General features: G+C 39.9%; 1 protein-coding gene across 4 annotated transcripts in view; it reads right to left on the bottom strand.

The window, feature by feature from the left end:
- Positions 1 to 3109: 3109 nt before the first annotated feature.
- LOC104920520 (SLIT-ROBO Rho GTPase-activating protein 3) overlaps positions 3110 to 26129 on the bottom strand; it is a 28747-nt gene continuing 5727 nt past the window's right edge. The window contains exons 2-22 of one of the 4 annotated variants that reach the window (XM_010732802.3): positions 24426 to 24621; positions 20550 to 20712; positions 18769 to 18831; positions 15534 to 15725; positions 15082 to 15210; positions 14738 to 14959; positions 14506 to 14607; positions 12898 to 13095; positions 12704 to 12788; positions 11495 to 11522; positions 10447 to 10549; positions 9095 to 9155; positions 8322 to 8399; positions 7847 to 7981; positions 7643 to 7748; positions 7343 to 7570; positions 6727 to 6800; positions 6440 to 6620; positions 5581 to 5727; positions 5125 to 5440; positions 3110 to 4989 (exon numbers count right to left, since the gene is read on the bottom strand). In XM_010732802.3, the coding sequence (XP_010731104.1) occupies positions 4525 to 4989; positions 5125 to 5440; positions 5581 to 5727; positions 6440 to 6620; positions 6727 to 6800; positions 7343 to 7570; positions 7643 to 7748; positions 7847 to 7981; positions 8322 to 8399; positions 9095 to 9155; positions 10447 to 10549; positions 11495 to 11522; positions 12704 to 12788; positions 12898 to 13095; positions 14506 to 14607; positions 14738 to 14959; positions 15082 to 15210; positions 15534 to 15725; positions 18769 to 18831; positions 20550 to 20712; positions 24426 to 24621 (3272 nt within the window). In that variant the 3' untranslated portion in view covers positions 3110 to 4524. Of the gene's footprint in view, positions 4990 to 5124; positions 5441 to 5580; positions 5728 to 6439; positions 6621 to 6726; positions 6801 to 7342; positions 7571 to 7642; positions 7749 to 7846; positions 7982 to 8320; positions 8400 to 9094; positions 9513 to 10446; positions 10550 to 11494; positions 11523 to 12703; positions 12789 to 12897; positions 13096 to 14505; positions 14608 to 14737; positions 14960 to 15081; positions 15211 to 15533; positions 15726 to 18768; positions 18832 to 20549; positions 20713 to 24425; positions 24622 to 26129 lie in introns of those variants that run through there. The other 3 variants (XM_010732801.3, XR_003462518.1, XR_002042134.2) reach the window with 3 other exon arrangements.

The following is a 26129-nucleotide window of genomic DNA, read 5'->3' as shown; positions in this document are numbered from 1 at the left end:
CAGATTTGTTATAAATGGAGAAAATGGAAGGAAGGAGTAAAAGAGGCAAGCAGAGAGTCACAAAATGAGTCCGTGGGGTTGTAGGAAAATGATAAATTCTTGTTTACTTTTCAGACTTTTCTCCGATCTTTAGAAAAGTAAACGATGCCTTGCATTAAAGCAGCTATTATCAATATGTTTATATTCACAAAGGATTATATCGCTATTTGTATGTGAGCTGGATCACCCACAGTGATGGAAAAGGCTCTAGAAAGCCACAGTACACACATGCCCGAGCTCAACGACAACAAACAGACAAAGTTAATGACTAGCTGGTTTACATGGCGGAGCATTTCGCAACTAAGGGCCACGTTTCTGTAGGAGTTGTAGATTATATTTAAGCGGCATTACTACACTGTAAAAAAAAAAATACATAAAATTATGGAAAATAACACAATTTTCTGTGTATGTCTTATTAATTTTACTTTTATGTTTACTTTTGCATTCTAACTCTAATTCTGGATATAAATTTCTCAAACTTTTTTTTCATTACATCAAACGTCTTTAAAATCTTTACAAAGTTGTACAAAGCTGCACAACTCTCTTGAAACTTTATGGCATGTTGCACCTCTGGCCACACCCAGTGAGTACAAGCACATACAGTGAATTAGACAAAAGTAAACCAGTGGTTGCGACATTGGTGTGTGAATGTGTGTGTATGGGTGATTATGCCCTGATGCATTTCTCCACAGAACTATTAGTATCGATACTTTACTGAAGATGTTTGATCGTAATACAGTAATTCAAGGTAAATAACAATAAATAAAACAGTGTTGAGTATATTCAAATCTCCTTATGAATAAACAGTGTTGGAACATTCATATTTTAGCCAGAGGGTCAATAATCTAAGCTGCTTTTCCAGATTATGGATTGTAACATGTCAGAAGGTGCCACAATGAACAACATTTTGCATTTACTCAAAAATCTATTTATCACACCGCTTATATGCTAATACCCTGGAATGTAAGTGATGTATTGTTTGGAAATACTCAGAGCCTTGGCACCACAATCCTCAACCTTGTGTTAGCTGCAGCTCTGGTGGCCTTACTAATCATATCACAACATGAATGAAAAGACCTTTTGAACAGGAAACTACAGCCTGGAAAGCTGGGTGTTAGTCCACGGGTGGTCCTTTCCTTCTTGGCAGCCATTCAGGCCTCAAGCAAGGTCATAATCTGATTATATTCCCACTTTAAGCCCAATAAACACACCTAAATGAATTAAACCTGGCTCTGAAGGGGTAGACATGGAAGAAATAAAAGTAGAATCACCGTGATCAGGATATGGAAAACAAAGCAAGACAGAGAAGACCATGTATGTCTGTTTAATATATTCACTAACTAAAAATCAAACCATTGGAGCAGAAAAAATAGGTGAAATATTTGGTTGTGTGTGGTTTGGTCACTGAAAACGTTACATACTTTTCACAGGTGATCGTCCCGGGAGCACAAGTTACACAGGGAGACAGGAAGCACCATTCATCTACTCACATGTCAGTGTAGCATCAAGATGATTTAAAATGTGTTATTTTATAGTGGAAGAGTTACAAAAGGGATTCCCTAAAATAAACAGACTGGCTTTAAAGTGCAGAAGGGTTTAGTTTCCTGCCATCAGTCACTTAACTTCACAGAGTGCAACTTAAATACAAAAAAGTAAAAAGAAATTCAACACTTTTTGGTAGTAGTTCTCGCTTTATGTTCCAGCTCCATCCACAGGTCATGAGTGGTAACTGAATGTGTTGATGAGTATATAAAAAAAGATTTAAACAATGCAGTACATCAGTGATGGAAGCTGAGATCCTTTAAAAATATTCCATCACAAGGAAAAGATCAATCTTTTTTTTATTATCCATTAGACAGAACAGCATCTTTCAGTGTTATATGATTATAATTTTATTGTGACAATATAATTATCAGGGCATTAACATTAAAGTAACAGTTTTATACTTTTGTACTTTGATTTATGCTTATCTGCGGGTTGCTCTGGTGGCTCAAGGTGCATTTTAAGTGGAGTATTTTCTTAATTTTTAACTGAACCCCATTCTTTTAACAAAGTATGAAATCTACGCTGACCAGTAGATGGCACTGCAAAACCACTCTACTCAGCACATGTATGTACTTCACACTGCAGATGTTCAGTTGCAAGGGCATTGAAGCTAAATTAAGAAGAGTCACTATTCTCTGTATAGACATATTGTTACATGCATTTCCAATAAATATTGTGCACTGTCATAAGCAACATTGGCCTCTGTTTCATCTGCAGTCATTCAGCATCTTACATTTTTATTGAACGTCAAGACAATAAAACTAGACATTTCTGTGAGGTTTCATTGATTTATTGTTTTGTTAATGTTTGTGCAAGGATAAGAGTTACAAAAATCTACAGACTAGACATGATAATATATCCTGTTCCTATCATACAATGTTATTTATACAAGTATCCTTTAACAATATGTATATATTCAATTCAATGTACCTATTACGTTTTAAAGATATATTGATCATCCTTATAAGACAGACAACAAACACCACCGACAGTAAACAAATTCATCTGAACATCCACACAGCCTGAACTGACCATGTGCAATCTAGACATTATGTAAGCTTTAATGATACTGATGTGCTATAGCATGTTTCTAGAACAACTTCATCAAAATGAAAACACAGAACCTACACAGTTCCCTGTAGTGTTCAGAAGTGCATTAGTCACTTGAATTGAAGGAGAACGTTTTACTTGTTTATTGAGGTAACACAGCTAATCTTTTTTATATAGAGAGATGACTATATTATAGAAACATTGTACTGATTTTAATCTTTATTTCTTTGTATTAGTTATAGGGGTGGTATGTCTAAAATGGTCGTAATAATTGTCAATGTTCTCTGTGTAACCGTAGCCCTGCAGCCTGGTCTATTTCTGCCATCTACTGACCTATTCTGAGATGAAAATATAGTTTTGGCTGAGATAAGATTCATTTTCCTATCTCCTGTTATCAGGCTTAAGAAGAACATTTTGGAACAGTCCTGGTCCACTGCTGAGGAATTGCTACAAAGACAGGCAAAGTCTCAGGTTGTCATAGATTGTGCTGCTGCACTGCAAACCCAGTGATGCCGCCACTGCTGGCCAGACTGGAGAACTTTCACGCTTCAGGTGTTGACCTGTCCCAACCAAAAACCAAAACACTATCCTGCAGTGAGAGACCATTTCTTTAAAACATCTTACCGCTCTTGTGGAAAAAAATGAGCATTTCAACAGAGAAGTTGGAGGATATTTCCATCCAATTAATTAAAAAAAATTATATCATGATTCAAATTATTCTGATAAGTTTGCTTCTAGAAGAATTAGCCAATGTGGGGGTGTAGCAAGCACTGCTGTCTGCAATGTCACTCAGTGGAAACAAATCTGAATTTTCTTAAAATAATGGCTCTATTGCAGATGTGATTTCCTTGGAACCTTGTTTGTCTCCATGTATCAGCTCTGTCCTATCACAGCTGGCATTAAGGGACCTATCCCAACACCAGCTGGGATAGACTCCAGCTGCCGCGACCCTGATCAGGATATTCCGTTATAAGACATGGACACATGGAAATGTATTTCCTTGGTACCAACGTCTAGTGACAATTAGAAAAACTGCAACTTAATGCAATTTTAGCCTGGTCTTACCATTCAAACGTCGGCTGTGTCTGAGAACACTCAAGACAATAGTTTACACTATGGTGTTTTTTTGTGTCATTACTAAAGTGTAGCGTCACACAACTGTATCTATAAAATGTGACTTTTTTAAATTTAATCTATTGTTGGATTTTTGTAATCTACATAGATGTAAACTTCCCACTGTGAAGTCCACACACACACACAAATAAAATGGTGGACAGTTCATTTAGTGCACCACATTGCAAATAGAGCGTGATTTCAGACAGCCGTGGTGTCGGCATGTTGTTGGCAGCACTTGCTGGTATATGCTGGTACTGAGACAGGCTCTCCAAGGAAACTTCTCTGTCAATATAAATGATGCCAAAGGAGTTATAGTTTTAATAGACTACATAGACCATCAGCAGAGGCTTAATGTCTACATAATTAGTGGTGAAATATTCCCTTAAGTGTCAAAATGGAACATAAAACCAAATACAAAGTCCAAGCTCACAGCATTTTTGTGAGCTAATAACATGAGATGTTTCATTGTCAGATTTCAGTAAACAGAAGTATTTTCCAGTGCATCCCTTGTTTATCCAGCATGGCTATTCAGCATGGTAGCATTCTATAAAATCATTCTCATAGATTTAAATCCTATTTTTGTGTAATATTGTAATACAGTACATTAACTTGTCCACCGGCAAGTCAATGGGTGGGCACAGAGTTGTCAGAAACCAGCAGTAGCCGTCCGAGACTATACAAGACTAGTGGTAAATATTCGTCATACAGACCAGGTGTCAATGTGATCACAATCCACAGAGTTCTTCGAATCACTTGACTCGGGACTGACTGGAGCTACATGTTACCTTGTTTGTCTGAGGATGAAGAGGAAGTGGACGGTGATGGGGAGGGAGGTTTGGGAAAGACCCTGTCAGTGGGTGTGATGCCAGGGCTGCCAAGACCGGAGGAACTAGAGCTGCTGGAGCGGTGTGGTCCCTGACCCTGCCCAATCACAGGAGCAGGTCGGACTGGTCTGACAGGTGGAGGCCTTAGAGGTGCACTCGGTCTACGTGCTGACAGAGCAGGTTTAAAAGTGGTCATGGTCTCGGAGGAGGAGCTGCTACTGGTACGTCGCTGTGCTGCATCTGGATCCCTTATCACCATGGTGTGTAGAGGGCTGCCTGGTGGATCCTGGGCTCCACCGGGGTGTTTGAGCGGCTCTAATGTGTCCAAAACAACATCAGGGGCATGTTTGGCTACATTTTGTCGCTCCAGCTCACGCAGCTCATGAAGAGCTGTATTCATGGTTTTCTCTATGTCCTGACAAAATGGACAGAAGACAAAATACAATCAGGCATGGAGCAACTACAACCAAACGCGTATGCCTCTAACTCAGTCAATAGAGCTTCCTCCTGTATTTGTCTATTTCAAGGTCCATTCAATATTAACACTTACCTCAGCGAGTGCTTCAGCCTCGAGGGTTTTGTGATCTCCTAAACTCGCGTGCCGAGTGGTGCTGGGTGAAGATCGCTGAGAGTGGCTGTCGATGAAGGCCTTTCTGTCTGGGTGGTTGATACATCCAGCACTGCCAAAAGTGGTGAGACGCCGTTTTTCTGGACTGTCTGTTGGGCCCCTGGTAACAGCTACTTTGTGTGGGCTGCAGGGGCGGGGCATAACCCTGGGGGGCTGGTCTGCACTTCGACTGGGGCTGTGACTGTCAGCGCCGTTCCTGTGGCGTGGACCTGCAGCTCCATCTGATCGCACCCTCACCCTAAAAAAAAAAAATCACAGTTTGATACTCTATCTTTTTTTTTTTTTAAAGCTATTATTAATCATCTCTACACCATGTACTGCATGTACTATGTGCCCTCTCACTCCCTATGGCATACATCCCATGGAATTTAAGCCGACCTTCCCAATGCTGCTCCAAAGCGGTGCTCAGGTGTGTGTTCGCAAGGAGCTTGGCGGTCATTTCTGGATGGGGCTCTTTCATCGTGGTGTGGTACACTGCTGGCGGCACTATCGCTCCTCTGAACGCTATCTGAGAATGCATCATCCCTAATAAAGACAGACAGAAGAGACTGATCTCCATTAATGGATTCTGTCCTCAGGAAATGTTTTTATTGGCTTTTACTTTGAGAGATGGAACTGAAAAAAGTTTCATCTCTCAAACTGCACAAAAGAATCGTTAACAATTACATTCTGGCCACAAAAACAACACAAAAATCTAAAATGTCATCAGCACAATTACTTTTCCACACGAAATGAATCACCCATCAGTGCCTGGAAGCCACTTTTGGTATTACATACATCATTCTTCCTCTTAATTTGGTTTTAATTTTGTTACCTGCCCAATGCTGCAGGTGTGGTTATCAGGCTAGAGCAGGAATTAAAAAGGCAGAGGAGTAACCGTCCTCCTTACTGTTCAACAGCTACTTGGGGGGCATTTGTTGTGCCAAGACAACAAGGAAACCATTCAGGAACAGGAGCATTTCATTCACCCTGATCCTCACGAAGGTTTTATGAGGCCAAGCTTTTTGAAAGCATTACACAGCTTGCAGGGATGGTAAGAATAGAAACATGCATTTTAGGGAAAATAGAGCAACATAAATAATGACCAAGCCCAAAGTAGATGTTGTCCTGCAGCAGAACCAAGGCACTGGATTTCTTGACTAGAACACAGATTCATACTAAAATAATAATTTTGATAAAGCTAAAATCTTATTGTGGACTTCACAGTCAAATGTGCATATAAATGTATCTTACTCACATGTCTTGTACCACAATGTACTGATGTGGAATCAGCCCATCCACGCCATTATGTCGGCCCTCCCACCAGTCCTGAGAGGCTCGCAGGTAGAGTAGCAAAGAGGCTCCTTTCTTGAAGGAAAGCTCTCTAGGACTTCGGCCCACGTAATCAAACTTCGCTATGGCCTCGATTTGCTCCAACTCTGCAACACAAATAATATAAAGTAAGCACGAAACAAAAAAAGGTGACAGAAAGGTAATTATTTCAGCTTTCACAGGTACGGCTGCAGTCTGTGTTTGGTGACTCACCTTCGTCACTAGTGTTGGGTCCGGTACCATTGTCCACCTCGTCAAGAGCTCCTGGCTCACTGTGGGGGCTTTCACTGCATATGAAAGAAAGAAATATGGAGTTACACAGTCAGAAGCACAAAAGAACAGACAGTCCTCCAGTCTCCAAACCAAATACAAGTTCCATACTCCATTATTTTAGTGTTTCACAGTTGGCATTGTTTTCTTTCTTTTTTTAAATTTCATCCCACTTTTGTCAAAACTTTTAACACAAAAAAATACAGAAAATGTAAAAAAAAGCCAAATCAATGAATGAACAATGTACAAACATGTACAAATGCATACAAATGCATAAATATGATTATGGTTATCAGTACATACATTTACCAGAGAAATACAATTGAATACTGGTTACAATGTGCATCTTGGGTTACGGTCTAGCCACAACATCATGTTTACAAGCACTTTCTATATAACGAGAATTAAGTATTTATTATTATACCAAGCGTACAGAATTATGCATATTATCTAATCGTCTGAATAGTAAATGTATATCTCTTTTTATGAAATTGTTAACAACTGAGACAAATAGGTGGTAAATGGCTGTATATAAACTAGGGATTAAACCGCCACTTACCAGTACTCTTCTCCACCAGCCATGCACTTTTCATACACAGGCCCATCCAACTCACGTTGGGTTGGGAATATGGCCTCATGGTGGATGATAATTGTCTTAATGACCTCGTTAACATGCGCCTGGCAGGACACAGGGTCCTGGTCATCTGGTATTGGCATCAATGTTGGACCGAAGCAAATGGCCAGGTTGTAGGGGTCCATCATGTTCTCATCACTGTACTGAGAAAGACTGGAAAGATAGAAGTCATTAGCATCACTCTATCGGTGTGAAATAAGTGGAATGCGTTGTGACGGGACTTACTGATTCAGAAATGCAAACAGGTATCTCATGACGATGATCACGGGCCGCTGAAGAGTCACAATTATCTGCTGAAGGTGATGAGCTCTTTCTGCGCCCGAGTCAAGCTCTAAAATAAAAAGAAATACGCAACGGAAGAATAAAATATTTATAGAAAGCAACCCTAATTAATAAATTTTTTAGGCGTCTTCCTGGAATGTGACTCACTAGTTGTGGATATGAGGTCGAGGAAACGCTCTTTAGGGAACAGCGGGTTTTCCAGCCCTCTGAAGTAGAGCTTAAGAACGCCTGCCACAGAGTTGATGTCATGATCGGCCTGATCATCCACCAGTGGGTCCTCTCCTATAGACATAACATACATTTAATCCACTCATTAATCATTCACTACTATCAGTATCCTTGTAGCATGGCATTGACATGACCTTTAAAGCATATTTGAAGTTGTCATGTTAATATAAACATTGAAAGTGCAGTTATGTTTCCTCATGTTATTAATCCAAGATGCTGATCTTATGTATTATGCATCTAAAATGGTTTACATGTCCATTACAGGGTTACATGTGACACATGGGCTCTTTATTTGCACTTTAAAAGGCTTGTAGGAGAGACTGTGGCTTTTGAGGTGAACAAAACGCAATTTAAAATCAATCAAGAGAAGATAGCCAAGCACACCGGGACTAACCTCTTTCAAATGCATTCTTAATATCGTTGACTTCGACCTGGGAGCCTGGAACTCGAAATATACCTTGTTGCTGAAGACCTGTGAGCAGACAGAGCCATTGGTGTAAAATGGAAAACAAAAGGTATCAGCACAAATGTCTTTTCATTGAATCTCTTTGCACATTTACAGTATAAGAATAATAACCGGTCCACACACTAGGCCTACCTGTGCAGCACTTAACAGCAGAAGGTTAAAACACATTTAAAAAAAGAAATAATGATAGTTTAGACTACATTGTGAGTAAGTGCTATAAAGGTGGGGGGGAAAATTATGCAAAGACCAGAACAGTCTGCAGCAGTAACTGATAAATAAAAGATTATGTTATGAGATTAAGACTGCCCCCTGCTAGAGGATTTCAAAGACAAATAGGTCATTATCATTGACACTTTTAGTGAATTTGTTTATGTTTCTTTTATGGTTAATGAACTTTTTTGTTTTTAGCCATTATTGGATGCAATCACAATCAAGTCTGTCTTAACTGCAATCTTTACAAACACAGCTTTGTCACCGGCAAACACTTTTGATTTTATGAGGTCTGAGTTCATCAAATGCCGTCAGCTAATTTAAAACTGATAACTGATTCATTGTGCTGCTTCAATCCTTCTTCCCTAAAGTGATAATAGCAGGTCCTATTGCTTGCTTCTTGTGTGAATGAGGTTGTACAATTATAACAGTGACAGGATTTGTACATCATGTATGTCTGGCACTGCAAAAGCAGCCCCAGAAGAACCTACCATACAGATTGATGTATCGAACGCAGCTCTCAACCACCACTGGTATGGGCTGCCCTGAGTCCTACCAGAGAGATTCAAATGATCATTATTCGAAGCACATCAGTAGAAAATAATGGAAAACATGTAGTCATGCCAGAAGGGTGTTATCACCAGAAGCTTATAGAAGCAGCCCCTCGAATCAATTAACTTCACAGAGTTGATAGAACATTGTTAATCATTTAATGATTTTTATATAACTGATGTTAAGTGTGCAGAGCAAAAATAAGCAGAACAATTACTATTACTACAGTATTTTCCCAGGAATGCCAACAGGACAGAGGCACAGAAATGTTGGTTAGCATACTGAACACAGTGTGATCATCCCCGCCCTGCTATAAGACAGAGTACCTGACTCCTGGCACGGACATTCCGTCTTCCCCTGGGCAGAGAGCAGTAAGGCACGTAGACAGAGGAAGAGAGAGGCAACAACAACCACAACAGGTTAGTGAGAGAGACAGATTGTACAGAGAAAGAAAAAGAGGAGGCCTGGCCTGAGAGAATAGCCAAAGCATCAGTGCCTTGTGGGGTGTGAGACATGAGGACATGGCTCGGCGGGGGGAGTGTGTAGGAGGGAGGGTACTACCCGAGAGGATGGGGGTGGAGGCCACAAACAGTAAAGCATTTCTTTTCAGTCAGAAAAGGACTGTTTGACAGAGAGAAAAGCTAATGGCTGAATTATAGGGCTGTAACTACTCTATTTTTATTATTCATTAAGCTGACTACTATTTTCTGGATTAACTAACTGAATCATATTTTGTAAAATGTAATAAATATAAATATAAATATAAATACGCGCCCAACATAACCTCCTAAATCCCAGGGTGTTATTTCAATACTTGTTATAAAATCTACAGATTTTCACTTCATCATCATATAAGACAGATCAAAGGGAATTTCAGCTTGAAAAATGACTAACATTTAATTGCTTATCAAAATATTTTCTGCCAGTCGACAGAACATTTTAGCTCTACCGAATCCTGACGTTTATCTTCACAGCTGTCGAAGCACACTGTCTGCCTGTCACTCTTTGATTGAGCATTAAAGTGGATGCAGCCATGTGTTTATTTGCATAGCCTAACATGGCTGGTGCATGGCCAACTGACACTCATGAAGCCAAATTAATTCACTCTCACCCTGTCTTTCCTGAACGGCAAGACTGTGAAGACAAGGCAAGTGAGGAAGAGGAAAGTCAGTGCATGAGTGAGCCAACATTTGGGTAAAAGAGTGGGCAAAGGCAAAAGAGAACCCCCAAGGACTGCTATAGCGAGACAGCTGAGCTCATGGAGAGACAAAGAGCACAGATGGGCTAATACCTGAATGAAGGCCTCCATATTGCCGTTAAACAGCTTACGGTTAAAAATGGAGCGAGGTCTAGACTTCCGCATTCTCTGGGGTTTAGGGGGAAGAGTGGGGGGCCTGGGGAGATGGTGGGGGGGTGTATGGTTGGTACATGGTAAATATGGAAAATAATGCAAGTGGTATGACTATACATCAAAATACACTTTGACATTGACATTTTTTTTTACTGCATTTGTTGACATCTCAGTTTTTCACCTTGACAAAACATAAAAGGAATAGTTTGAATTTGGGAAATATGCTTCACGTCTAACTTTCTTGCTAAGAGTTAGATGTAAAGATCGATCACTATTGTATCTGTAAAATAAATATGAAGCCAGCTTAGCTTAGCTTAGCACAAAGAGTGGAATCAGGGGGGAACAGTTAGCCTGCCTCACCCCAAAGTTTGTTTGTTTGTTTGTTTTATCTGCAAAAAAAAAGGTGAAATATTTCAGTCTAGCTGTTTCTGATCTCTACACTAAGTTAGGCTAATGGTTAGTGGTAGCTTCATATTTAGTATAAAATCGATTTAGTATCAATCTTCTAATCTAATTTCCCCAATTGTCAAATTATTCCTTTAAACTCATCCATAGACGGAGGTGCTGGAGCAAAACTTTATCAGATGTCAGTGACAATGACTACAGGGAATTCTCACACAAAAAAAATTCAATAAAGATTTAATGAACTGGGCCAAAGATGAAAAAAGGCAAACGTTAAACCCTCATATTCGATAAGCCCTGAGACTGCCTTGTCAATATATGTACATTTTCTGCTCATTGAATTCTTAAGAACATCAGCAGGAAGTCATCCATCTCACTGGCATTTCATTTCTTAATCTTAACATATTAGATAGAGGCTCTGAGCACCACCTACTTTAATTAGGATCGAACCTTTTGTTCAACAAATAAGAGAGAAGTTGAGACTATTTCCAGACTGTGATCTCATTCCTGCCATTTCCAGGGACACAGGAAGGATTTCACACATCATCGCCTACTTTATTTACCCTCTTGTCACTGGACATCTTACCTAGTTGTTCCATATTCAGCCCTCTCCCCTAAAAGGAAAAACAGCAGAGAAAGAGACTAAATTAGTATACGCTAGTTTTACAATCACAGAAGTTAGCTGTACGGTTGAGTGCTGGCCGACTATACAAGGCTGGCAGATGGAGACGGAAAGGGGTGTTATGAGAAAACGGGCATCTATTCAGCCAGACTCAATGGGGTGAGCGCCATGGCTGTATTTGACTCACCGCCAGGCAGCGGTCATTCAGCGGTCGCCCTAGAAACGGCACAAGAGCCCCAGAAGGGGATAGCCTGTCTACTCGCTCGGCAAAGTAGAAAATGTATCCAGGGGCAACAGGAGTGGGTGGTTGTGGGAGCTGATTTGTACAGTGTGATGATTTCATGATATGTGCATCACATTCGCGTGCACACGCACACACACATACACATCTCACTGTACACAAACAAATTAAGGCCTCACTTTGATCAGTCAATCAGAAATATTTGTTCAAGGATTCACATCATGTGGAAAACAGCTTCCAGCACAACCCTGCTTTATGTCAAACAGACGTAATTCCAACTCTAAAGCTTAAACACAATGATGCCACATCTTTGGCTGAGGTTAATGCATATTAAGTAATGTATGATTAAATATACGATTAAAGTATGGCACGAAATACTCCTAAATTAAGAGTTCTGTGTACTTTGGTACACAAAATAATTATTTCCAGCTTTGTTGTAGAAAAAAAAAATCACAGAATCAATCATTCAAATTCCTCCACCTAGACTCTTGTATATCCAAAACATAAATGACTCTAAGTGCTGAAGAATGATGTGAGGACCAACCAACTAATATACAAGCAAAAGTAAGCAGATAATTCTAAGATTTTCAAGTAGCAACACACTGACATGAGAAGATAAACATCCGTATTCACATGCTGGGCTCTTATGAACAGACTGGCATGACATGGCCTTCAAGCAAAGTACTTCTAATCATGAATGTATGTTTTTGTTTTAGTATTTAGACCTATTGATTTTTTGCTGAAAACATCGATTTGTTAGATATTATTTGTAACACCATCTCTATATCAAGGGATCCCCAAAATCTAGTCAACTATTTCTCTTGTTGTGACTTTAATATTTCTATTATTTGCCCACATAATACTAAACATATTGTAAAAGATAAACCCCAAACTATTACCACACCACAAATGTGTAACTCAGTACATCTTACCTTCTCCTAACGTCTGCTTCAGAAGATCATGCTTGGCCTGAAGTTTGACAATGAGATTGCTGCCATTCAAGTACTCCTTGTATTTCTGCAGACGAAACAGATAAAAGGACGAATATTGACAGGATTATTTCTAATTATAGTGTGCACCGTCCATGCTGCAGCACCTTCATGGTCTCATTTCTCTGAAAACTCACAGTGAAGTAGAAGCCCTCTGTCTCCTGCTGATTGGCTCGTCTCTTTGTGATGTTTGCCTTGCTCATGTAGGAGTCCGAGGAAGCCGATTTAACCGACTCTGTGGATTGGCTGTGCTGGAAGGCCTCTGACACATCAAAGTCCTCCACTGTGAGCATGTCCTGAAGAGTCTGCATGGTGGCGTCAAGAGTCTTCCTCACCTAGTAGCAGACAATTTGAATTATATCCACAGTTACAACATCTTTGTTTAATAGGATTGTATGAAATATGTATGGAATTCATTTGGTGAGTTGTATATAACAAAGAATACTGTAATTATTCCTGATGTACATATTTCCAAAGACATCCTCTCATTGTCACAAACAAGCGGTACGGTGTAAACAAGCCACCACCGTCTCAGATTAAACCACTGCAGGCCATTTTCACAGCACTTTGACTGACACCCCGTAAACAACAGAGTAATTAGCTTCCTCGCATGGAGCATCGTGACATGAAAGATTAACTATGTTCCTTCCATGTGTGTGGTAGACAGGAAGGCAGTGTGCATTTCCATATTCATGACAGACAGGCTCTGACACATACACAATCTGATGACCTTTAAACAGGTCTGTGTGACTCACAGTGGCCTTGGTTACTATGCATGTCGGGGTGGCCCCCAGTGGAGGCAGGAGACGACCCCAGAGGTCAGTGTCAGATTGAAGATGAATCGATAAATACAGGATGACAGTCCTGAAGACTGCTTGTTTTTGGCACATGTGACAGAATTAACGGCGTTGGCTGCCAATCTCGGTTTAAAATATAGTGAAGCCAAAGGAGGTATTGAAACGCCTCGGGTGCTAAAAGTAAGACAAACAACCTTTTGATGAGTGATGAATTGCAGAAGTGGTTACATCATTGAAATTCTGTGTCATTTATAGGGTCCTAATAGAGAAGCAGATTTTCAAATTAAGCTCTATTTTTCAAGGTGTAGTTAATAGTGCATTTACTCTCACACCTGTGCAGTCTATATTAAGCTACAGCCAGTAGCCAGTTAGTTTAGGTCAGCATAAAACTGTCCAAAGGTAATGAAGTCTTCCCTCCAGCACCTTATATTACATTAGCTGGGTGTAAAACCAGTTTGTCTTTTTGACCGTGTACAGCATAGACAAGTATGTTTATTATTGCACTTTAAGGTGCTGTTTGGTGGATTTGGGTGTTGTGGATTGCCATTTAAATAAACAGATATGAGAGTTGTATTGTTCTTTCTCTAAAAATGTCTGTTGTATCACATACACACTTACATTTTGGATCAGTAAGCTTTTAATACTCTTTCTAAAAATGCCTCAATGCCTGTTAACATCATGTCCTCTTACAGACCATGTTACAAACAGAGCAGCAGATATCCATCTTTCAAAAATCTTCCTGTTCAGCAACATGTAGACAACATTGATCGTCTGAACGATAAAGGCGTTCATTTCCTGCCGTGTTATTTTGCAATGGCCTCTAGATTTTATATTTAGCCATATGTGAGTGAGCAGAAAGGAACATTAGTATGTATAGCATGTTTCATTCTAAGATCAAATGCTGACACCGGCTACCTTCAACCCTCTGAGACCGGTGTGCACTCTCACCTCTTCATTTTCTATCTTCAGCGTGGCCAGGCGAGACTGCAGCTGGTGGTGGCGCATCAAGAGCTCTGTCTGGACAGGTTGCTGTGCACTCACCTGACACACCTAGCATTAAGGAAGAAAGGGAACTTCACCAGGCGGATTTAACATAGAGAACAGCAAACATGATGAGATGCACATTGTACCAATACGTACTAAGGCCCTATTCTCAGAGCCCTGTTTTCTAGTGACTCACCTCATCTCCCATGTGAGGCTGATAGTCAAAGCGTGCAGGAGGACAGAAGATCTGGCTGTGGGTGTCCATGAACCTCAGCTTATCTCCTCTGATATCCATGGCATCTACTGCTCCCTCCAGCAAGTCCAGACCCTCGTGGCGAGAAGTCTCTAGACTATACTCTGCAGACAGGTAGGTTCTCAAGGTACGTGCCAGGCTTGCATGGTAACCTAAGTCACAACACTGAGGACAAGAATATAGTCATTATAAACCAATAAAAGACCCAGAAGTTGCAAAAGAAGCACTTGGACTAAACTGTAGTTCTTTTAACATTTGCATTTTCGGCTCTGACAATATTAACTTACGTCTATCATGTCTGAGACATCATGAATGTAGTATTTGGCCACCAGAGCATTTGTAGCTGCCAGATTGAGAAGATAGTCATTGCGGGCCTTTGTGCACTTCAGCTTGTTTTCAGAGTACTTGGCTTGTCTCTAGAGAGAAAGAGGAAGAGAAAGAAAGAGTCCCATCAATACAGGATGTAAAATTGATTCCTAATGTACTCAAAGAATGCATTACTACATCAGTCTGATTTTATTTGATATAATCTGTCAATACATGTAATATTTTGCACAATGTAGAGACGGGCTCCTTGGAGCTTTAACGACATTTTCCAGTGTCATTTGTGCAGATAGCAACTGGTGAAATTCAAGAAGATCATTATGGATGCATTTGCAGATCGTTTGTACTTGAGTGTAGATGCCGATAATGTACAACACATATCATATCATGTATAAACCAGTCAACCCAAACAGACCTTCTCCTTCATTTTCTCCATCTTCTTGACAGAGCTCCGTCGCTGTGGGCGTTCATCATGGCCGTATCGCAGAAGGCTGGAACTAATGTCATTGGCCTTGCCGATGTGCTTCTCTTCCTGTTTCTCTGCCTCCTTCAGCTTGTTCTCAGCACTGAGACTCTCAGTATGGTACATGTGGTAGGTCTTCATCACCTGTAACAACATACATCTCATGTCAAATGCGGTGATGTGAACAGAATAAAATGCTGATTTGTTACATTACACATTTAACTTTGTGGGCCTCTATGGCCAATTCTAGGCAAGTTGGTTAGCAAGCACAAAAACAGCAACAATTCATCCAGAAAGAAAATATAAAATCCAAAATATGATACTGCACATATTAAAAATAAATATAAAAAGACAAGGGTTAACGGCTGTGACCAATCTTTAGCTGGCCAACTATGTTCAACACTATGAAGACTTTATGAGTGTATTTTACAAGACCTCTTTTACTAGACTCTTATGGCTTCTGGAATAAAGTCAAACTTTCTTCCATGTGTTTTAAATGCAGTCCATTTAAAAATCATTCATAATGGCATTAGTGTAAAATAGTTTGGGGTCTTTGATAATATTATCTGTCTTATAGCGCAGGTGAAGTATATGAAAGTTACGTTGCTTTCAATAAAAGATGTTTGTAGGAGTAGGAGTTGTCAGTATTCTTCCATTGTAGATTGATTTACGTGGGCATATAATCGTTATATAAAAAGTGCATGTTATCAATTTTATAATGACATAATCATCATATGATTACCTAAAAAGATCACAAATAGTTCCCAGTCCCAAGCGTACATTACGCATGAACTCATGTAAACCTGTATTTTTATTACACTCATAAACATTAGGGAGTGTGTAGCTCACTCATGCTGCTCATGGGAGTGTCACATTGTGATCGGCATTGTGCTGGAGGTGTGCGTCAGCCTGATGTTTCTACATTTGTGTGTTTGTTTGTCTTCCCTACAGCCTCAGGGTGGGTTATAAAAATATCCTAGCAATATAACTCAAGCACTGTATGTTTCATTACAACTAAGCTTCATCACTGCTCCATTCAGCTTGCTTTAGGGGAATTTAAACAGATTCACGTTTCGTGGTTTTACTAAAGAGATTGCATGTAAACGTTTAACTAGTAACCCTGAATAAACTGTGCAATTAAACAACATCTGCTCCTCCATCACTCACTCTCAAGTTCTGGTTTCCTAGCAACCCGGTCTGAAACGGACGTGCAGAGGACAGTGAGATCGATCAGCAGGGGAGAAAGGAGGTTACAAAGTGACAGTGAGCAACCTTCTCTGCTATACCCCCGAAACAAGAAACTACTTGATTTCCACAGAAAGCCAGCAACAGATCAATAGTGACCAGCAGATTTACAAAGGCAAATCCATCCTTAAGTAAACATTTAACTGAGAACTGATGAACAAATTCTACATATAAATACTGTATATAAGTTTCATTTAAGCTATACGCATTTGAAGAAATACTGAAATTCCTCATGCTGTGTGTTGGAGCTGTAGACAGGCATTTAATAATGCATGAATAAGAGAGAGAGGAAAAAAATCAATATCAGTAAGGCAGTAAAGTGCCGTATAATGTTACGTGTGAGAATATTTCTCATACACAAGTACTTCTGCTTTGTCTATTTGTGATTTGCTCGTCCCAAACATCCTTTTAAAAACGTGCCTGCGAGCGGTCATCAATAGTCACTGAAACTGCACTGCAATTTAAGTGTTTTTTTTTTTGTTTTGTTTTTTTATAATATCATGTTTTGTCCCCGTCTTATCTTTCAGAAAGTATTCATGTAAACAAACAAAAACCATGTTACAGAATCCCTTGGATATTGCTTGGCTCATTTCTGCACAAGATCACAGCAGCTTCCTGTTTGTCTTCACTCCCTGATATGTTTAAAGGGAATGAAACCAGCGCTTCAAATATTTGCCTTTAAGGCACTATGGAGACCGCTTAACTTTAGTGTAATTATAGTTGTTGTTTTTTTATATACAATCAATTTTACAGCACCATGATAAATGTGTTTTAAGTAAAAAGACCTTAACTTTTCACAAAGTTTTTAATTCTCTTTCATTGATCACTTAAAGTTTTTATATTTTAGACATAATGCAGGTAGTCAAGTGTGCCGCAAGTAGCCAAATGTGGCGTTTCACACTTCATTTAAAATGAAAATAAAATAATCAATGAAGCACAATGGGAGTCAGAATCTTAACATAAGATGTGTTCAAATGTTTTACTTTACATTTAAATTCTATACAACTCAAGGCCAAAGCATAATAACAGTATAATAAATCTTGAAAATGAAAACTACTGTAAAACATCTGGAGTATCTAAGTGTGTCACAGTTTATTTGTTATGAAACATTTTTAAAAACCTATGAAAAATAAAATATATTTATATGCTCGATTCAACTGTAGTTTCACAACCTGTAGTTAGTTTGCCTAAAATTAATCGTATACTCACATTAGTCCCTAGTTTTAGAGTTTTAAATCATATATAAAATAATATGTTAATCTGCTGAATTGTTTGATTCATATAAACTGATTCTTATTGTAGATTTGCTGTTGAATAGCCAAACAAAAACCTCCAGAAGGAAGCACTCTTGTGATCAGTTCATTGGCCATTTCAGCACCACACAGACCGTTTCCGTATGTTTAGTGTCACGCATGCACACGTGTTTTCACAAGGGGTGTCTGTGTGTTCTGGATGTACAATACAACAATCAACAATTGACAGGAGTGACAACTGTTACCCCCCCCCGTACAAAAAGACGCGTGTGACTACATGTGACATTAACGGAAACTATTACAGCAGCTTGTGTTTTCTGTGAGCACAGTGCACCACTGCAGCACAGACTGCTGAGTCCGCTCGAAGCACAGCCAGGGACAAGAACGCTCTCCCCTTCAAACTGAAGTAGAAATTCACAGCGGGAGAAAGAAAGCAAATTTTATCCTTTCACAACCACCGGAGAAGGCGGAAAATGACCTGTTAGAGGGTGCACTGCTGATAAGGCATATCTGCTGTGCGCAGTTTCAGGCCAGCTGCTTCACAGGTTAGAGGTTCACCTATGAAAAAAAGCCTGGGCTCAGGATTGACGAGCCAGAGGCGGCTAACATAGGGAGAAAGGCAAAACAGTCTGGCTGGTGTAGACAAAGAAAGGATAGGCATAAAAGGGCAATGATATTTGTTCACTCACTGTGTAGAGCTCATTGGTGACTTTCACCAACTCCTCGTGCATCTGCACCCCGATGTCTTTGCTCTGTAAAAGAGAAAAACAGATTATAGTTTTCTAGGTGATGAAAACTGCACGTTTGAAAGGACAAAGGAAGGAAGGTATTGAAACGCCTAGGAATAACAGCTCGGTTATTTAAGAGATTTGCCTTCCTGAAAGTGGAAAAACACAAAGGCTGTGTGCCGGGGTATATTTTATATGTGAGGGATGTCAGCAGCACTGAAATGCTGTCATTATTCAGCAGCAGAAAGGATCTAATATAATGACCGAAGTGCACATGCAGACAAAAATAGAACAGTGCAGAAACTGCAGAACATTTCCCAAGGAGCTGTGTCACAGTTTCAGCTCAGTTACAGGGGCTAAGAGTCTATGAAGAATTGGACATGTCCCATGACGGGGCTTACAGCTCAAGAGGAGGAATGTGGCCAGTGGAGAGTGACTCTAAAAATCCTTTTGACTGGATACAGAGCAATGCTCAACCCAATCTGTCCTGTTTTTTTTTTTTTGTTTGCCACCTCTCAGGGGCCACTTGTCAAAACAGCAACCTTTGCCTTTTCACATGTGACAATAATTAAACAACAGCACATTCAGTACATTTAAACTTTGACTTAACACACGCCAGAGTTGATTCATTCCCTTCCCCACATGTGTAATTCATTAGCAGTGAGACTGCACTGCAGCTGAACCAAGACGCTACAGCATAACAGGATTATTGTTTTGGAGAACTTTGTCACAATTTGAGCTAACTTTTTGCAGAGGGAGACAGTTTTTTCAGCCAGAGGTTATTAGTCCTGCTCTTTGTGCTGGCCGCAAGCCACCCCATTCTCATCAAGGCTCCCATCGTGACAGTGCACAGCCCACTGGAGGGCATAAATTTACTGTGGACTCATGCCACTGTCAAACGATACTGATCTAAGATCCCCATGGTAGACTGTTCATCATAGCCGCTGAAACACAGGCACCCTGCTACCTCTCACGCGTACTGTACATCAAACATATCCCTTATCAAAATGAGAGAGCCGAGAACAGTGTGTTACACAAAAGTATACTATGATGTTGAAGATTTTGAATGAAATAAGTTAAAGCTAAATCTCTTAAGTTACTGAATGAGTCCTGTTTAATGTGAATCTGGTGTGAAATGAATGGGAGACAAGAGTGATGAGGTGTAAAGACCATCAAAGAAAGGTTAGTGATCTGAAACGTGGAGTAAACCGAGCATGGTATCGAGAATGACAATCATCGCATGATGAATGGGCGAGTTTTAAAAAGTGTAACAAAATCTCTCACCAACCGTGTTAAGCTTTACTTTTGACACTTGCTACTCCATAGCCTCTCGCAATACTGCCAGACTTAAAATGGTGCATTGTAAGGCAGCTAAAACCTCAGTGATGGGTGAGAATAGTCTTCTGGGCATCGACGTAATGAAGCCAGGCTTTAAAAAAGGCCTGTGCATGCAAAATATCAATCAGATTAAACTGCTGCTGATTAAACATTACTGCTCACAACAAGAGACAATGGCATTGTGAATCTGATGTCATGATATGCTGTATGAGAACCACACAGCATGAAATATACTGTATGTCCTGATACGTTTAAACATATTTTTACATATTTTTGTTGGTCTGGCGTCAAGCTCCCTGATCTGTGGGCTCAGTCATGCAGTTTGAGCAGATAAGTTTCTGTGACTGTGTGCGTTAGTAACGGTCAGGGTTACATGCCCTCATCCATTTAATTCCAATTCTGACCTTTTTGAAAAGTCTGATGACATCCTCGCCCACGTGTGCCAGACGGACAATGACGTTGTTGTTGTAGATGTCACTGAGAGTGGCGTGGTCTCTGCTCTCCCGCCTGGTCTGCTCCAAGACCAAATACCAGCAGTTCACAGTGGACACGAGATTCTGGTCCTTTCTGAAACAGCAAAAGAAAGACGATGTAGACTAATACAACTCCAACATTTAGGCCGTATATGTATAACCAATAAGTACGAAAAAATGTGTTATCGTCTCCACCACAAACTAAATTACAGCTGAGGTCATCAGCACACCAACTGTTGCATCATTACTTCAACTCTTATCAAAATACTCGATCATCAGGCTTTGGTAAGTTTCATGTCTGTGTAAAATGAAGACCATCAGAACAGGTCTTACATTTCATCTATTGATACCAGCTCTGGGGGTTTACTTATTAGAGATCAAGGGGTCACTGCACATGTGGTGAGGAATCAGCAAAAAAGGAGGCAGCTGTACACACACCCACACACACACACACACACAGAAAGCATGCTGCCTGCACTTGCATCCTTGCTCGAGGGAGCATGTGAGTTCAATTATCCTCACACCAAAGAGTTTGTTTGTCTTCATCTTTTGCCTTTAGAGGGCATTTAACTGTTTTTCTGACCAACAACAATTGTGACTCCAGTACAAAAAAATGCTGTGTCATATTACTTTGTATGCAAAGCCTTTTTATTTCTCCTTTAATGGCTGCTGAAAGAAAGAAGAGAAGTTAAGATCAATGAGTTTGCATGTCTTTATTGACAGGGAAGAGGATATTCAAAATAAGTTCATACCCTGATAGACATCTCTGCTGTTTTGCACCCACATATTATTTTTTTTTAATCGTACCACACGAGCTGTCAGCAGCCAGATAAGGAGTAATGAACTGTTTCAGTTTGTCGAGCATGGCTGCCACAATTATCTCTCTCATCAAAATCTTGATTTTCTGAAAAACTGATATTCTTTTGCACGTCGAACTGAATGCCATTTTGTTGCTTGTGATTTGTAAATATAACTTGCATACGGATTCCCACTGTGCCAGAATACAGCACAAAGCACCACAAGCAGCTACGTTGTTACATTAATATCACAAGATTCATCAAATTCATTCATACTTTTTAACCACACAACTGGTTGTAAGGAGCCCTTTGTTGCTCCAGGATGTTTTTTGCATATTTATATCAACATCTTTCACGTGACCTTCAGTAACTGCACTATCGTCATTGCCTATTTCAGATGCAGTGCGGCAAACCTAAAGTCTAATAAATTATTCTAAATTCCAAATTATTTCTTTGACCAACTACAAATCATCAGATGAGACACTGATCCACATTATAACATTGGACTGTAGTAGTTTTTTTGAGTCTTACTTTTGAAGATCGCATTAAAAAGAGTTGTCCTGACTAGTTTTCTATCAACTGATTGAAACTTTGATCATTTTTTATCCCAGCTGAGGTTTATTCAGGCTGTCGTTGTTATTTTGAAGTGAAATATGACTGTAGTGTGGACTGCAACCCCACACTTGTTCTAGAGCAATTGTTTGGTTTGGCTGTCCAGGGCGATTGTGGAAACATGGCGGTGTAACACACTCCTCTGTGCAAGAGGACCTGTGGCATCTGTAGATATTAAAGGCTCAATCTAAGGTAACAAAAACAGAACAATTTATATTTTCAGGTGATTATACACTAATGAACTCATGCATTTTATATTATATTATTATATTATATTATATTTATGTCATAGTCTGTAAATAAAGCTCTCTAAATCGTACACGCTGGCCCTTTAATACCTGTCAGTCTAGATCTGACTTATTTCATTCATCATTTTTACATGTAAATTATCCGTCTTTTATATTAGCTCTACCCTTATGTCTGGGTGAATGATGTTAAAAAAGTAGCACAAACTTAGTACACGGCACGCAACAGAAATCTGAAAAGTCTGCAAGTTAAAAGAGTTGCACTTTCGATGCTAAAGGTAATCTAGAGTGCTTGGCATCAGCATCTTCTTCTCTTTTTTTTTGGCTTTTTCTTTCATCCTTTAACACTTTGATAAAAAACATGAACAAGCTATCCCTATAGGCCCTCCTTTCAAGCAGATTGTTTGATCCTGTACTACACGGGATGCCAGGACCTTGACTGTACATCTTTGGCTGTTGGCTGGTCTTGAATAAGGATGAGACTGTAGTATTCGGGACACAAAAGAGTTGGTTCAGAACTGTTCAAGGGAGATGACAGAAGGTGGTTTTCTGCCTGGCAGCATACAAAAAGTACAGCGATAACCGTCAAATAAAAGTTCTCTCCATCATAAAATGAAATGCACTAGCCAACTGATAGTGAACTAGCACATAATGCACCTATAATTATTGTAAAACACGTCGGATAGAAATTGTCTTTTAAAAAGAAGTACACAGAGTCATCTTCTCTTATAAGCACATTTTTGATAGTTACTCTTCCACAGAAGGTTTTGAAAATGTTCGTTGACAATCTCCTTCCAGCCGCTTTATTAGATCTGACACCAGAAAGGGAAATTTGAAAGGATCACAGATAAAAAAGACGGGCACTGTTCAATGGTTTCTCTGCTTTAAAAAATTTAAATGAAACCAGAGAGTACAGAGCCAAATCTGAAACCCAAAAGAGAAGACCATGTGGGATTATTAATGATAGACTTAGTCAGTCCATTGTAGTCTGTGAGTATGAATCTAGCCTTTGACAGAGAGATATAATGATGACCATTTAATGTGACGGGGGAGAATCTGGGACAGCAGGGTGTAGAGAGAAGTCATGCAATGTGAATCTCTTGCAGGGGTCTCCCTTTGAGGAAACGCTCCATTTATCAATGTCCCAGTGACGGGGGCTCTCCGCCATGATTACACTTTACATCCAATTGGCCGGAGAGACTGAAAGAGAGCCGGGAAGACCTCTCCTGAATAAACCAACGTGTTTGTTACACATGACTGACACAGCCAGGTCACATGAAAGGGTGCGTAACAGCCTATGAATCGATTACACCATCTGTACGGTCGTGCTTTATAAAAGGTAGGTTCAATTTCCAAATTTAAAACGACAAGACTGGGTATTAGAAAAGTAGATTTTTTCTAAATTTGACAAATTCATCTGAACTTTTTTTTCCAGGAGCTTTCAACCATATGTGGCAGCCCTAACTGGTCTATTTCCAAAGTGAGGAGCAAACTTTTAGGCTTAAGATTTTAAGAATGTATTTTGTCTTGTTTTTGTGGACATGGACAAAAACAAGCATGCACGGGCAGCATGTACAGTCAGACAATGATCTAAAAGTCAAAGCAAGCTGCAGGCTGGTCAGAGCATCCGAGTAGTAATTCCTCAACATGCTGCAGGGTATGTTTGTTTCATGACCATAGATCTCTCTTACACAAATATTTACAGTTTACAAACCGTTAACATCAATCTGAGTAAAATAGCCTGTGTTTTTTTTTTCTTCAGACTCCTGACTGAGGCCCTAATTTCATTTGTGCCCATTGAAAAAAATATGAGCATTTGGGTAGCAGTCTAGCATGAAGTTGTCTGAGAATGGAAATGAAATGACAGCCACATAGAAAAGCCGGGGCGGTGGCGGGGAGGTGGGGGGGGATAAAGAGTCTGACCTAGTTGGGAGAAACACAGAAGCCTGAGGCCACAAGTTTCCTTGGCTCTGGCTTCATTTCAGGTCATTTCTTCTGCTTTTATCCCTCCTCTCCTTGTCTGTCTTTCTATTTTTCCATCTCACGGTGCCCGTGCCAGTGATCAGTATGAAATATGTGACACTCATTTATCAGTCAAACACATTCGATACAGACGTTCCAGTGCTTAGCTGACAGACAGCGGGGAGACTCACTTGAAGTGCTGGTGCTCTCTGGAGGTGCGGATCTTGGCAGAGTAACGCTCTGCCAGTTTGTCCAGGCCTCTGGAGTACTCAAGCTGGAGCTCGGCCTTTCGACGGAAGAACTCCTGCAGGTCCTGCAGCAGCTGCAGACGGGATTCAGACTGCTGCTCCAGACAACGGAACTGCTCCACCAGCTGGTTACGGATCTCTGCATATCAAAAAAGGGGAGACCACCTTCAGAATAAATAGTGCTTCTCTGGGGGGAGTGGGGTTACATGCTGGGCCTCATTTCTGCCTACAAAACAGTGCACCAGGTCAGCATTTAACCCACAGTGGCTTGACCACAGCACATGAGTAAATATAAGTATGTGAGGATACGGTCAAGCACAAGTGCTAATAAAACAACAAAGTCATCATAATTGGATAAATCTGGATGACAAAGTGCATTTGTCTGCTGTGTGTATTTGAATAAGTGTGTGCGTGCAGTGGGAGGGAGGGAGGGAGTGTGGGGGTGTCTAAATGCTGGGGTAGCACACGTGCACATGAGATGCATGTCTGATGATTGCAGCAGACAGCACGGAAAAATATAAAATAGGTCAGCTCCTCAAAATGCATTGTGCTGAGTGAGCCTTTAGAGAAGTTTGTCTTGAAAAAAAAAAAAAAAAAAACAAATTGCAGGAATTCTTTCGATTACAAGATTGCTGTGGTTTTTCTGCTTATGAGGTTTGGAAACTCACTGTTCCTATTCATAGTCTGAGAATGAGGAAAAAAAATATGGTTTGGTCTAAAGTTTGAAAATATGGTCGATATGGTACTTACAAATCATTTTTAAAAAGGTAAATGCTTTACACTGTGATACAGCAGGAAAACACCATATTTCCTGTCAGTAGCACACTTAGCATGCCTCATGTTGTGGTCAACATACCTCAACAGAGAGTTAGGTTAAGCTTACATTAATTTCACCTCATCCTGTGCCTGTTTCACTGCCGTCACTTGTGTGTTAGGATTATAGTTAGACCATCTAGATTTTTGAAAATGTCCAGAAATAAATCTTCAATTGTATTGGCACTTCTGAGATTTCAGGTGATAAAAACAGCCACTGGAGTAATAACAGCATTTTTATGGTCTTATATTAACACTGAAAAGGAAAACAAATAACATTTCATTTGATCCATATACTGTTTATTGCAAGGCTGCCATAAATCTAGCGACTAAGTGGCTGCTGAATGCGTTGTAGCAGACGAACCATAAATCACATCAGAGCGTATAGCGCTGAGTGATATGGTTGACATCAGTATCAGGTTATTGATAGCTTTACTACAAAATGTCTACATGTATCACAATATTGCAAATGGGCATAAAAAAATTAAAGAAAATAAAGAAACTGATGCCGAAAGCTATAAACTGATCCACCGTTATTCACTACATAAAACAAAACGCTTCATTAAAAGCATTAAAAGAAAGCTACTTTATTAGTTTTTTTTTAATTATGGTTTGCTTGAAATCATCTATTTGATTGACAGACGTGTGCAGAACAATAACACCATAAGATCATATCATACTGTCAATAAACAAGCATTTTAATTACCGGTCAGCTCTATCAAACACCACAAGATTTTGACAGATCTCACAGAGCAACTCAAAGCAGATATACCATGCTAAACTAACATACCGGTAAACTCACATCTGTGTTGTTATGCACACACACTCACACAC

Source organism: Larimichthys crocea, chromosome VI (assembly GCF_000972845.2).
Source record: "Larimichthys crocea isolate SSNF chromosome VI, L_crocea_2.0, whole genome shotgun sequence".
NCBI lineage: Eukaryota > Metazoa > Chordata > Actinopteri > Sciaenidae > Larimichthys > Larimichthys crocea.
This window is presented reverse-complemented; position numbering and strand designations above follow the sequence as displayed.